At 42.4% G+C, this 14,019-nt stretch overlaps 1 protein-coding gene across 1 annotated transcript in view; it reads right to left on the bottom strand.

The window, feature by feature from the left end:
- Positions 1-11,979: 11,979 nt before the first annotated feature.
- LOC121628289 (replication protein A 32 kDa subunit-like) overlaps positions 11,980-14,019 on the bottom strand; it is a 9,985-nt gene continuing 7,945 nt past the window's right edge. The window contains exons 8-9 of the mRNA XM_041967305.1: positions 12,480-12,577; positions 11,980-12,395 (exon numbers count right to left, since the gene is read on the bottom strand). Of these exons, the coding sequence (XP_041823239.1) occupies positions 12,314-12,395; positions 12,480-12,577 (180 nt within the window). The 3' untranslated portion in view covers positions 11,980-12,313. The remainder of the gene's footprint in view (positions 12,396-12,479; positions 12,578-14,019) is intronic.

Here is a 14,019-nt window from a genome sequence, read left to right as displayed (position 1 = left end):
GAGGAAGGTTTCCATCACCTGCTTCCATCTATCACACCAGGTATCAAAAAGGAGATTTGACCCGATTCTAAAAGGTGGTCCTGATGAAGAGGATGGTGAGTGTAGATTCATGTATTGATACATCATTAAATCACTGTCTGTATTTGCTGTTGCATGCAAAACACTGACAACTTATAAATACTTCACACATTTAAGGAATCACACTTAGCTTCATGCATAGTTCATCTTGACCGAAGATAATACAGATTAAACATGTTTAATATTTAATTACAAAGACTTTAGAAGCTCAAGTCATTATCTGCCAAATGTTGAGTTAAAAGAAAAACACTAATGATTGAAACTTGCTTATTGCAAGACTCCTGGTTGGGAACCTCTGGGTTAAGATCAATTACTGTACACAACTTAGTTTCTAGAACAACCTCCTCCTCCTTTTATTTTCTTTTTCTCCATCCATCATCATCTTTCCCTCTAGCCCTGCCAACTCTTTACAACCAACCTCAGTTACATAAGTATGCTGAAACTGTTGCTCTCCAGTGGGACTCACCGCTGAGTGCGGAAACTGTGGGAGCAAAGGGTTGGGCAACTGAGCCTGTATGCTGCCGACGGCCATCCCAGGAATGCATCCTCTCAATGAGTCTGGGCAGCGGCCAACCATGTGGCCTCCCAATGTCACAGAGCTCAAAGGCAAAAAAAAAGAGACACTTTTTTTAGCCTCTTAATTTTTGTTGGAAAAACAAAAGGCTGTTTTTTTGCTCACATATTGGCAGTAAATTCTTAGGTTCTCTAATACGGCACACACAGTCTTTCTTCTACTTTTAATAGGTAGAAAAAACACAGCATTGTGTTGCTCTGCCTCAAAGCCCTTTGATTAATACAAATACAGTTTTAGTAATATTTAAAGAATCCCCCTGAAGCAACGTTTAATGGTGAAAGGGTTCAGGCAGACGCAGTGACAGATCTCTCTCTGCCATACCTGACATAAAGAGGTTTAGCTAACACTACCCAACACCTACTGTTAATCCTATTTCAAATTGCACTCTCAACCATGAAATCCACTCAACAGAAGAGGAAAAAATTACAGTGATACGGTGCAGAGGTGTTGCACAGATAATCTTTCCCTGCCACTTTTCTGCACCAGCTTTAAAGCAACAAAAGCAGGTACAATTAAAGCATGGGTAGGACAACTTGGTGGGTGGGTGGGTGACATGTCTGTGTGTGTGGGGGGGGGGGGTGAAAATAGGTTGTTGAAGAAATAAAAAGGGAGAATGGTATCACGCTGCATTGGTGGGCGGCCCCTGACATATGGCAGACATTGGTGAATTTATTCGCCAAAACTTGATATGACCCAGTCCTGTGAAGCTTCTCGCTGGTTGTTGCAGAGACTTAATCACACAAACTCTTCCAGGCCTTGTGGTCTGCTGACCCAGCACTGATTCCAGAACTCAGGCACGGGTCTGGACGGCAGTCTTTCAGTCTCTTCAGCAACTCTCTGCATGACTGTGGGTTCATGCAGAGGAGCAAGAGATAGAAAGCCAGAACTCCATCAGCACCAGACCTCGAACTCAGGCTGAAGTCAAGTTTATTCTTGAAATGTTAAATGTACTCTTCATTTTCTTCATTTTTCCAAACATTTGATTATTTCCCAACTGCCTTGAGCCTTGTGTTATTCGGGGGAGATGGCGTCACAAAGGCATCAGGCTGACCTTGAAATGTCAAGTTTCTAGAAGTAATCTCAAACCAGACGGGAATTCTGGATGATACTGGTATTTGCTAAACAAGACAAAGGGAATCTTGTTAAAGACTATCTGGTTGCATTATGGGAAATTAGGACCCGGAGTTTGGAGAGAGACATATGTAAAGATTAAATATCAGGATAACTCGGATTGCACCGGTGGGATTTGGCCCAGTGTTGGCCTTTTATAATCCCCAAAACTTTATAGTAGCACAAGCAGTCATGGGCAGCGGTGAAAGACAGAAACTCTACCTTATAGACAGTATTTTCATTAATGTTTGCACATTTCAATAACTTGCTGCCCTGGTTTCCTGTTTCTGGAGTAAAAGAGACTTTTGACATTTTGCACAGAAAAAGAGCCACCTCATTGCATTTAACATAAGAAACTCAAGTATTCAGCAGTTTTCTTTTGAGCACACGTGGTGTCGTTGGAGAGAAAAGAATCTTCTAACAGGAAGAGAAACCTAAGTGGAGTAAATGTAATCTTGGAATGTGGTCATGGAAATAATGATTGAGAGGCAGCTGATATTACAGCGAAATAAAACTCCCTCCATCAGACCCACTGAGGTGCGGGTTCTGGGGAGGATCCCTCCCTCCATCAGACCCACTGAGGTGCGGGTTCTGGGGAGGATCCCTCCCTCCATCAGACCCACTGAGGTGCGGGTTCTGGGGAGGATCCCTCCCTCCATCAGACCCACTGAGGTCCGGGTTCTGGGAAGGATCCCTCCCTCCATCAGACCCACTGAGGTCCGGGTTCTGGGAAGGATCCCTCCCTCCATCAGACCCACTGAGGCCTGGGTTCTGGGGAGGATCCATCCTCCATCAGACCCACTGAGGTCCGGGTTCTGGGGAGGATCCTTTCCTCCATCAGACCCACTGAGGTCCGGGTTCTGGGAAGGATCCTTTCCTCCATCAGACCCACTGAGGTCCGAGTTCTGGGGAGGATCCTTTCCTCCATCAGACCCACTGAGGTCCGGGTTCTGGGAAGGATCCTTTCCTCCATCAGACCCACTGAGGCCTGGGTTCTGGGGAGGATCCATCCTCCATCAGACCCACTGAGGTCCGGGTTCTGGGGAGGATCCTTTCCTCCATCAGACCCACTGAGGTCCGGGTTCTGGGAAGGATCCTTTCCTCCATCAGACCCACTGAGGTCCGAGTTCTGGGAAGGATCCCTCCCTTCATCAGACCCACTGAGGTCCGGGTTCTGGGAAGGATCCCTCCCTCCATCAGACCCACTGAGGCCTGGGTTCTGGGGAGGATCCGTCCTCCATCAGACCCACTGACGTCAGGGTTCTGGGGAGGATCCCTTCCTCCACCAGACCCACTGAGGTCCAGGTTCTGGGGAGGATCCTTTCCTCCATCAGATCCACTGACGTCCGGGTTCTGGGGTGGATCCGTCCTTCGATGGATTTCCAACTGAAGAAAAGAGAAGAAATAATGAGTCTTTGTGTCGTGCTGCAACTAAAGAGGCAGAACCTCTCATTTAAAACTGGTTCATTGACAAGTTTCAGTTGTGTATAAACAACATTGGTTCATCCCTTAAGTGGTGGTCTGGATGGTGGGGGTGTGGATGGCGGTGGACTGGATGGCAGTGGACATTGAATACGTAGCAGATTCTTCTTCTTCTTCTTTGCTTGCAGATCATACATCAGCTATGCTGTTCCACACTGCCCCCATGGTTTCTGGTGGTACTACTGTGTTTGTTCGGATACAGAACAAGAAGATGATAGACAGTCACTACAAAATGCATTAATTCATTCATCATATACAGTATCTGTTGCTACTTAATCTTATTCAGATTATTTTATCCAAGCTACTGTCAGGCCAAAAGTGGAGTTCAATCCGAACAGGTCACTGGCCCATCTCCAGGTCAAAGAAAATATATTCACCTGAAAATGTAAGGACTGGTCTGAAAATTGCCATAAAGCAGCTAATGTCCAGAAAAACCTTAAAAGACCTTCAGAAAACTTTCAGAGGTATTGATCAAAAGCTCTTTAATAGATTATAAGAAAGTCTGGCTGCTGGGAAACAACTGATGAGTGCTTCAAATACATCTCCACAGCACTGAGAATAAAACTGAATTTCACCAACACAAAATGTTTGTAATGAATGTTTACTGCACCACAAACCAACATTTGTGAAGAAACATGCTCAAATTTCCGTCCACATAATTCAATGTTTTACTAAACTGTTCAAACTCTTCATGCAGAACTTCTAGTGAAGGGTATAAGAAGCTCAGAGAGAATAACTTGGACTCGTGTGGTCTCCATCCGGATGACAGGAGGCCGCACAGAGAGGCAGCAGACAGTACGGGAGCCCGGCGGTGACAGAGGATGGCAGGGTGGGTGTCACCAGGTACCATTCCCCCCTGTCTTCGCGTATCTCAAAGAGTTTCGCCTGGCTGATCAGGGACGACAGGAACACTGCTCCCAACCTTCAGTCAGCTGTCACACGAGGTCACAGCGAAAGGCAAAGCGTGCGAGTCACACTCTGTACAGGCCAGACGCACGGTGGCGGCGGCGGGCGTTGGCATTCAGCAGCATCCATGGCTCCAGGTTCCGGCTCAGGAAGGGATTAGAGGATGTGCTAAATCTAATTTCACTGTAATTTCTGTTATATCGGTGGTCACGGGTTAACAGCAAAGAGTGAAGATGGAGGAGTAAAACCACAACAACTTGGATTAGAGAGGAAAAAAAGAAACGAGGGAGTTCAGAGGGTCGTATATCATTAAGCAATTGAGAAAGTTAATTAGGCAGCTCTGATAATTATTGCCATGGCAACCTGAGCCACTCATGGAGATTTGATTAACGAGGTGCCATTTATTTGCACCGACTAGACGGCAGGGCCTGTACAGAGCTCGAGAGACCCCTAAAGGTGGAAGATATGTTATGTTTGCTTATTAACAGCTACAACGTCCTCAAAAACAAGTCACATTTCACCAAAGCATTAAAATTACTGATTAGTGACTCTGTTTTTGAAAAAGACATTACTTTTGCACTAAAAGGAGACATTATATGAGAAGCAAAGCATAAGATGTACATTTGCAGTTGACAGCAGAGAGAAGCCCTCAAAAAAAATAAGCAGCATTTTTGCAGCGATAAGAGGCCATCAAAGCTGTACAGTATTCAAAAAGTCTAGAGAAAGGATGTGATTTGCATGCAGAGGAGCATGGAGGGAGACACGGTGTGGATGTTTGTGGATTCCAGTACACATGTTGCCCTCTGGTGGAAAAACAACAACACAGACGCTTGCAGAACTTGCTACTGAGGATTGTAGGGAGCTTTTTCAGCTGCAGCCACATTTAAAAAGACACTTCATTACGCCGTGGAGGGAATTATTAATGACTGTTAAGAGAACAAAGTGCAGCTGCAAGTTGAAAAATAAAGCAATAAATCAGCAGATGCATCCAAAAGAGATGAGACGAGCCTTTTCTAACACAATAGCTGTCACCGTCAGAGGAGCGCGGAGCGAGAAAGAACAGATAGATGCTTGCATCTTCAGAGGATATTTCCATCAGCATGGGAGGAAAATGACACATTTAGCATTTGCTGGAGACATGCTATCAAAACCAGTTTGCTAAAAGAAAAAATAAATCACTTAATTAGCACTCTCAAGGGCTTTTTTATTTTATTTTTCTTCATAGATGGCACCATTGGCAGCAATGCAGACAAAAGTGAAAACATGAAAGTATTGTAAGCTCAGTGGGAGATTTCTCTAGGGACCCTCTAATCCTCCTCCACATCTTTCACTCAGAGCCAAGTGAGAGGTATGGATTATAGTTTATTCTACAAATATCAAGCACAAATGAATTCTAATAACAGTCATATCAATTATAGCCCTCTCATTCAAAGTGCTTCGTAAATTTCTGACATGTACAGCATTAAAAATAGAAAACATTTGATTTTACTGTCACAAATCTTACTATGGCGGTCTTTGAAGTCGGTGTTCACCTGCAGTTCGAGGCCCTGTCAAGGACTATTACAGGTATGTTCGCTGTGTTTCCAGGCACACATTTTTTTCCAACGACTGACCGAATGTAATTCACACAAAAAAGAATTCATACAGAGGCCGGTGAGGGAGAACGGGAAAAACAGGATTAAAACAGCTTCTTTACAGCTAGTTAAAAATGCCGTAAAGATTTACACTCAGTGGCCACTTCAATAGGTACAATGGCTCAATTTCTCATTCACACAAATAGTCAATCACATGGCAGCAACTCAATCATGTAGACATGTGAAAATGACATGCTAAGGTTCAAACTGAGCATCAGCCTGAGGAAAAAAGAGGGATTTAAATTACTTTGAAAGGTGCATGGTTGTTGGTCGGAGAAAAGAAAATATCCAGTAAGCAGCAGTTGTCTGGGCCAGGATGCAGTAGAAGACCACACCGGGTGCCTCCTGCCAGCTAAGAACAGGAAACTGAGGCTACAATTCACACACACTCACCAACACTGGACAATAGAAGATGGAGAAACGTTGCTGGTCTGATGAGTCTCCATTTCAGCTCCACATTCAGATGCTAGACTCAGAATCTGCTGGAAACATCATGAAAACATGGATCCATCCTGCCTTGGATCAACGCTTCAGGCTGCTGCTGGTGTAATGGTGGGGGGAGATTTTCTTGGCCCACGTTGGACCCCTTAGTACCAACGTGGCCTGGTTTAACCAGCACAGCCTACCTGAGTATTGTTGCTGACCATGTCCATCCCTTTATGACCACAGTGGAGCATCTTCTGATGCTACTTCCAGCAGGATAATGCACCATGTCACAAAGCTCAGATCATCTCCACCTGCTTTCTAGAACATGACGATGAGTTCACTGGACTCCAACGGCCTCCACAGCCACCAGATCTCAGTCCAGTAGAGCAGCTTTGGGATGTGGTGAAGCGGTAAGATTCTTTAGAAATGATGGCAAGCAACTGCTCATGTAAAGTCGACATTTATTACTGGTCATGAGAGAAAAAGATAAATCTGATGTAAATGTGGTTTTAGTTATTGTGTCTTGTACATATATTGTTAAAACTGCAGTGATCAACATTTTCAGATAATCAATAGAACTTTGTCAAAAACCTGTTTTTTGTCCTTGTTTTTGTTTGTTTGTTTGTTTGTTTTACTTCAAACCTCCAGCTTAAAGAAATTCTGCTTAGAATTTTGATGGATATTTATTGTGGATTTGAAAAACATCAAAACTCAAAACTTTGCAGTGTACAATCTGAAGTAAGTCCTCTGCCCCCTGGTGGATATTTTTTGAAATACAATAATTCGGACAAAGTACACAGTAATCAACGCAACATATAAGTCTTTGTTGTTTTAGTGTTTTTGTTTTTGGTATGTTTTATTAAAAGGGACAAATGAAAAATAAAGACTTCAAAATTAAAATTAACTGCCCATTTTTTTTTGGATCAGGCAACCATTCAGCCATCCATCCATCCATCCATCCATCCATTTTCTATACCGTTTAGTCCAATTCAGGGTCACCGGGAAGCTGGAGTCTATCCCAACAATCATCAGGCGAGAGGCAGGTACACCTGGGGTGTATTCCACCAACGTGGCTACAGAAAGCCAGGCTGTAAAGCTTCGCTTGAACTAACACCATCTCTGAATTAAGGCTCAAGCCGTTCCACTAACACATTTCAGCTGCATCTACTGGAAGCTAATTCAAGAGGCTTACATAGCCTGGCTATGTGGGAGATCCTGAGGAACGTAGGAAGCCCTGACAAGTGGATGGTGGAAAAGAGGAGCTGCAGAAAAAGAGAACAAGCCGAGAGCTTCATTTTCTCAGCAGCTGAACAAAGAATGCTGAAGGAGATCTATGACATGCGGTGGTGTTCATGGCTGGTGAGGCACTGACTCCTCTAGAGTCAGATTTACATTGTAAGAACTGAAAAGAGCTTCTTATTTCACTATTCATCCAACAGCATGTAACTATGCCCCCTTGAGGTGAGGCAGAGTACTTTAAATGTGTTCTTCCTGATCTCCAGCCTGCTGTGATTTCCCCAGACGTCCCTTCTGAAGTTCCACATTCATCTGCAAGTTTTCAGTAAAGCAAAGAAAAGCTCCTGTGGAGAGGGATGCAATATTTCTCCTTTTAATCTTATGCCATTACAAAGGGTTGGTAGGTAAAGGGGAAGTATGATGATTTGACATTGCAGGGATCTAAGCAGACTTGTGACTTGACTTGGACAAAGAAATGACTTGTGAATATCTCTGGATGAATGTAAGGTATTTTGCAGCAGCAAAGAACATGCTCACCACCCACTGCTCTACACTGGTTCATCACCGCGTAATGTTTCAGCTGATGAAGTAAATGTGACGCCATGTCAATTCAAGCTATTTGTGATGTTAAAGGAAGGAGACATCCGGACACAGTCTGACATCAAAGCCAAAATTCCTGGATTTTCCCGTCTACACGCAAACATCAGAACCAATGAGAATCTTCACCCTGGAACCGTTTTACAAAATGTTTGCTTTCAATGCCCAAAAACGGCATTTGCATGTGGACAGAAGGCACAAATCTGCGGTTAAGACACCAGATTTGACCCGTGAGACAACACAAAGAGCTGACTGGGAAATGCAGCAAGAATACAAGACGCACAGAAAAACAGAAATCCTAAGAGAAAACATGGAAATCTGTATGACAACCAAACACCAAAGACATAAAAACCCACAAACCGTGACAAATGGGAAGTTTTGCCATCTCCATGGTGAAGCTCCTTAGAAGAAGAAAAATTCCAGACATTTTTGGGTGTAGTAGTAGGATGATGATGAGACCAAATCACAAACTGAAAGGCCAACTTTTAAAGTGACCACACCTTAAATGAGATGTATGAAAGCCCATAATGACCACAAAAATGTATCTTCTAAGTAAACGAATATATAACTGAGAAACCTCCTACAGGCTAAATTATCCTGTCACAGCTGCTTTGAACATCTGGATGGATGGATGTGGTCAAAATGGTTGTTTTTCAGGACGAATAAATCATAGTTAGGTTCTTTAATTCCTCATCATGTTGACATTGATTTCTAGCTCATAAGAAAGAACGTCCTTCAACTTTGCATCATGTTAAACAAAAATATTTCACTGTATTTATTGTTAGTGTAGAAGGTTGCCGTAACTTGAAACTAGTCAATTCAATGTCGGGCCGAACAGCAGCCAGTGGGACCGTTTGAGCTCTGCAGGTTCAACTGGGGAAGACTGATGGCAATTTTTGTATATAAATATCCTGGTGTCTGTGATGGACTGGTGGCCTGTCCAGGTGTACCCTGCCTCTTACCTGATAACTGCTGATGAATAAACCATCCGGCTCCATGATGATCAGGATCAACATGCTGATGTTTACTTTCAGAGTAAAATCCTCCCAGTTTGGCTCTGGTTAAACTGGCGTGAATATGGGCTGGTTCACCAGAAAGCACAGAGATTCTCAGAACGAAGCCAGAACCAAAACCGTTTCCGTACAAAAGCACTGACAGAGACCTCCCTCTTCTTCTTTGCTTCCAGTGGTTTGCAGCTGTTCAGGTGCCATTTGAGCTGTTATTGAGGTTATTTAATAAATTTTATTTATCCCTGACAGGAAATTTGGTTTTACATGTATCCCTGCTCCAACACACCTGACTCAAATGAAATGGATTAATCTTCCTATGCACAATTACTCACTGATTAGTGCTAAGTGGGTTTGATCGTGACCCTTGAGGACCAGGGCTGGACACCCCTGCCTTAGACAGTCCTCCAGAATATACAGAGCATAATAGAACCTGTTTGGGCTTCTGTTCCAGCTGTATTACTCCCAGAAAAGAAGGCATCTCAGGCCTTTTGAAGCTCTTCTCTTTAAACCTGTTCCATGTTGCAACCAAGCCTCCAAAGTCTGAACAAGAAATTTAAACTGCAGAAAATTAAAAGAAAGAAAATGCATAAAAGGGTTAATATAAAGCAGTTAATATAACACAGTGAAGACAGTCATCAAAAAGTGTAGAAAAGATGAGATGAAAAGGGAGGCTGACCTACAGCAGGGCTGAAGGAGATGCTGGAAGCTCTGGTTGGGTCCTATAGGTGACAACAATCCCCTGTATTTTCCATATGTCTGGACTTTTAGGAAGGTTTAAAGATGGTAGACTTTTCTGACAAACATCCAAGCCTGACTACAATCTACAGAAAAAAAATATCAAGTAAAAATGTGTTCTGGTCTGAGACTATGGTCTTTATGGTCATACATCCCCCCCAAAAAGGGGGGGGGGGGGGGGGGGCTGAAACTGTAGCATTAGTCAAGGTGGATGGAGTTCAGAACAGACCTAAACACCACATTAACTTTTGGCTCAAAACCCTCAGGTGTCTGCTGAAGAGGAATTTCATCTTTCAACATGACGAGTCCAAACAGACGTCCATGTCAACAAAACTGCTTCATCAGAAGAACATAAAAAGTTCAGGACCAGTCCAGCCAGAGTCCAGAACCAAAGTCCATCAGAGGATCTGTGAGGAGACGGGAAGAGGGCTGAGAAAAAGAGGCGTCCTCACATCTGACAGATTGTAAAGTCAAAGTGCCATGTGGATAGACTCCCACCTAAGACCACTGAATTCTGGAAATAAATTAAAAGCTGATTCCACAAAGTTTTATTTTTAAGACTCATTTATGCTTAATGCATATGAAGCCCTTTGTCTATCCTCTAGGTCCGTTTCATGCTTACTTCAGGCTTGTTTTCAGAGTTTGCAGTTGCATACCCAGATGTAGTAAATAGAGCAGCACCACCAGAACTCATGGGAGGGGGGGCATTGTTGAACAGTGACTAATAGCCATGCCACCATAGGATTGATGGGAGTATGTTGACTGTCACAAGTCTTATATTAACTGTGGAATTTTTTTTAACCCTTCTTCTCACTCATACCTTTAAACTCATCCATAATGTCTAAAAAAGAGATGATATATGCATGTAAAGTACACAGAAGACTCCGTCTGTATATGTATTTAACGTAGAGTATAAATAAAGCTTTAGCCATTTGGGTGAGCAGCTGGTGCCTCATTTATAAAGCTGGCGTACGTACAAAAATCGGCGTACACCAATTACAGTCAACTTTTGGGATTTATAAAAAAAACAAACTTGGTGGGAATGTTCTTATCTCCACGGCAACTCTGACCATGGTGTATGCACAAAATGTGGAGAAACGAGAAACTGCGACAGAATAAAACCAGGGAAATGTGAATGTGTAAATGTGCGACTTACTTTTCACATCCCATTATATTTTAAAGCTATTTGCAAAAATCAATAAAGAGGCACATCTGATTTAAATACTCCTAACTCCTCTAAAAGAAAAAGTGGATTTGTTATTAATAAGAACTCCAACCACTAGAATATGTTCTGTCATTGTGAAAACTTATGTTATAAAATCCATTCAGGATAAATAAGGCGACAGTCTGCTGCCAACATGTGCCAGACAGATTAATAATCATTACAATTAAAGATGACATGGTCGCCATGGAAACATGCTCATCAGTCAGGCTAAAGTCAGGGTGTTTCCCACCTGTAGCTGTATAGAAGTTTGATGGTTGATATAAATGGCACCCCAGCGCGTAAAGACGAACAACAGCTTATATGGACGAAACGACACGAGACTCCGGAGTGAGCGGATTTTCAGAGACCAGCAAGACTTACTGCATGGCTTATGAGCCAGTTCCATTCATTTTCTGTATGAAAATAAAGGAATAAATGAGCTGCTTCATCCTCTCTGACATGTCTTCCCTCTGATATGGTGTTGACAGCATCTCCACCTGCTGCCCTCCTCTGCTTTTCTGACCCAGTGATGACCACGCCAATCCCCACCAGATAAAATCTGTTCTAGTTTTCCAATGTGGTCCATAAGGATCTCAGTCTCACATTCCAAATAAATCTGCTTCTTCCCTCTTTTCCCTCCTGAGCCATCATGGAAATATCAGTATTTATTATAGGGTTCACCTGACCTTTTATAGCCACCATGTGGGCGGGGCAAGGTGCTCCCAACACCTGATTCAAATAAAATGGATCTCCAACAGCAATGCCTGCAGGATACCAGCCCTCGAGGACCGGAGTTGGTGATCCCTGCCGTATGTGCTCAGTGTGGTAGAAATTTAATTATTTATGGACTTATTTAAAAGCACTGACACATTTAATCATTTTTTAAAATTGTGGCACTTTTCTCTCTCCATACTTTAACGCTTAAGTGGGACAGCCTTGAGGCCTCACGCTCTGAGGGAACAATGAGAGAGAAATTTGGACGTTGAATGAGGTGATTGGATTATGGCATCACTGAATGGTGTAAAAGGGGCTGAACTGCAGCTATTCAGACTGAGGCCTGCAACAGATGCTTTTCAAACAATGCTTTAATTGTCAGTTGCAGGACATCTACAAGTTGTGTATAATATGGCCAACGGAAAGGAGCCTGAGCAGCAAACCAGAAGCCATTTATAGAAAACAGTAAATGCATTTTCAGTTTTACACCAAAACAAAAACCATGAAACAATAACTCAGATTATCACCAAACAATGTGAACAGCTCCTCCATCCTATCAGCCACAGGCCCGGACTTTTCCGTTTACTCCCAGCTGTCAGGAAGCCAATTAATGCTCTGCAGACTTGAAATGATGCTCGTCGATTGTACAGAAGATGTGACCTTTATTTATGAGAAAAGCCAGCGAGGTTCTGAATAAACAGAGCAACATATTCAACATTTTCTTGAAGTGACGTCTCATATTTAAACCACATGCATCAAGATGTCCAGGTTACCTGATGTCCAGCGTACTGAGATAGTCCAGCTCTGTCCTCAGGTCCTGGAAACTGATGCCTTCCACACGGACAGAGAACCTCCGGATTACATGGAAGACCTGATGCAAAAATCCAAAGTTACAATCCTACCTCAGCAAAGTTTGTATTTGGAATTAGAGTCAGAGTTTGTACAACTCTGCTGTGCCACAGAGAAAGTGAAGTTTACTGACAGCATGTCTTCTCCTGCACACAAAGCTGTGTCTGGAAGGGAAGAGCATTTGGTCACCAGACTGCATACACAGACACGGAGCATGCATCAACATCTTCAACATGTTAGGAAACAAGTCACCTCTGTCCAGGTCCATCTGGCCACCAACCTAATTTTATGTTTTTTATTTAGAAAGAAGAACTTATTAGTGTTGCAGTAACTTATGAATAATTTGTCAAGCTAAACAATTTAAATAAAGCAAAGAAGAAGCAGTGACAGTGAAGCAGACTGAAGTAGAGTTTAGTAGATGATAAACTCAAAGGTTTTACACGTAAATGATTTCCAATTTATTTACATTTACAAATATATCTAATTCTATTTAATTTAATTACATTTAGGATTTTTCTTATTGAACTTACACCAGACGATTGAAAAACATTACCTCTGTTCTTGCTTTCATTTTCATAAAAAAAGCATAGTTTGTCAGCATGATGTGGTCACTGATGAAATGGATGCTGCAAACTGTACACATGGTGATGTGATTTATTTAAATTATTTGACAGGGACACTGCATTTGTACATAGCAGCTGATGTCATGCAGTGTTTTTAGCCAAAGCTAATTCTCAACTCTTGTCCCTGGTTGGGCCTTTCTACACTACATTAAAATACAATAATGTATACAAAAACCCTACGTTAAACTCACCTAAACACACAATACAAATCTATAATTCATTCACATACACACATACAGCACTATTTACAAGTGGTTCCAGTTTTGGTTTGTTTTAAGCCTAGATTTAAGTCTACAGGTGAAGGTTTTAAACTCAGCTGGTAATGTATTCTACAGCTTTGCACTAAGAAAAGGCAGACTAACCAAACAAAGTTCTGCAGTGTGGGAGCTTCCAGTTCTGGTTGGTGGAACCTCTGGTGACTATTGCTGTTCTGTCTCTGAACTAATTAAGAACTAATTTATATATTAGTTTGAGAAAGCACAGGTCACTAAAACTTGCAAAGCTTGGCAATTTCTACTTCAAGAATTTTACAGAGGTGGTAGCGGATTGGCTTTTGTCCTTAAGTTTTATTGCTTAATTGTACAATGATCCAGTTGAGAGTAAGAACAACACAAGCAAGAATTTTCTTCAGACCATTCTCTGTAAACCCTGGAGATGTGTGATATGTGTGAAAATCCCAGTAAATACTCAACAACCATGCCACGTTCAAAGTCACTTAAATCCCAGTTCTTCCTCATTCTGATGCTCAGTTTGAACTTCAGTAAGTCGTCTTCACCACGTCACCATGCTGCCATGCGATTGGCTGGTTAGATATTAGTATTAACAGGTGGAGCTGGTAAAG

Source organism: Melanotaenia boesemani, chromosome 17 (assembly GCF_017639745.1).
Source record: "Melanotaenia boesemani isolate fMelBoe1 chromosome 17, fMelBoe1.pri, whole genome shotgun sequence".
Classification (NCBI taxonomy): Eukaryota; Metazoa; Chordata; class Actinopteri; order Atheriniformes; family Melanotaeniidae; genus Melanotaenia; species Melanotaenia boesemani.
This window is presented reverse-complemented; position numbering and strand designations above follow the sequence as displayed.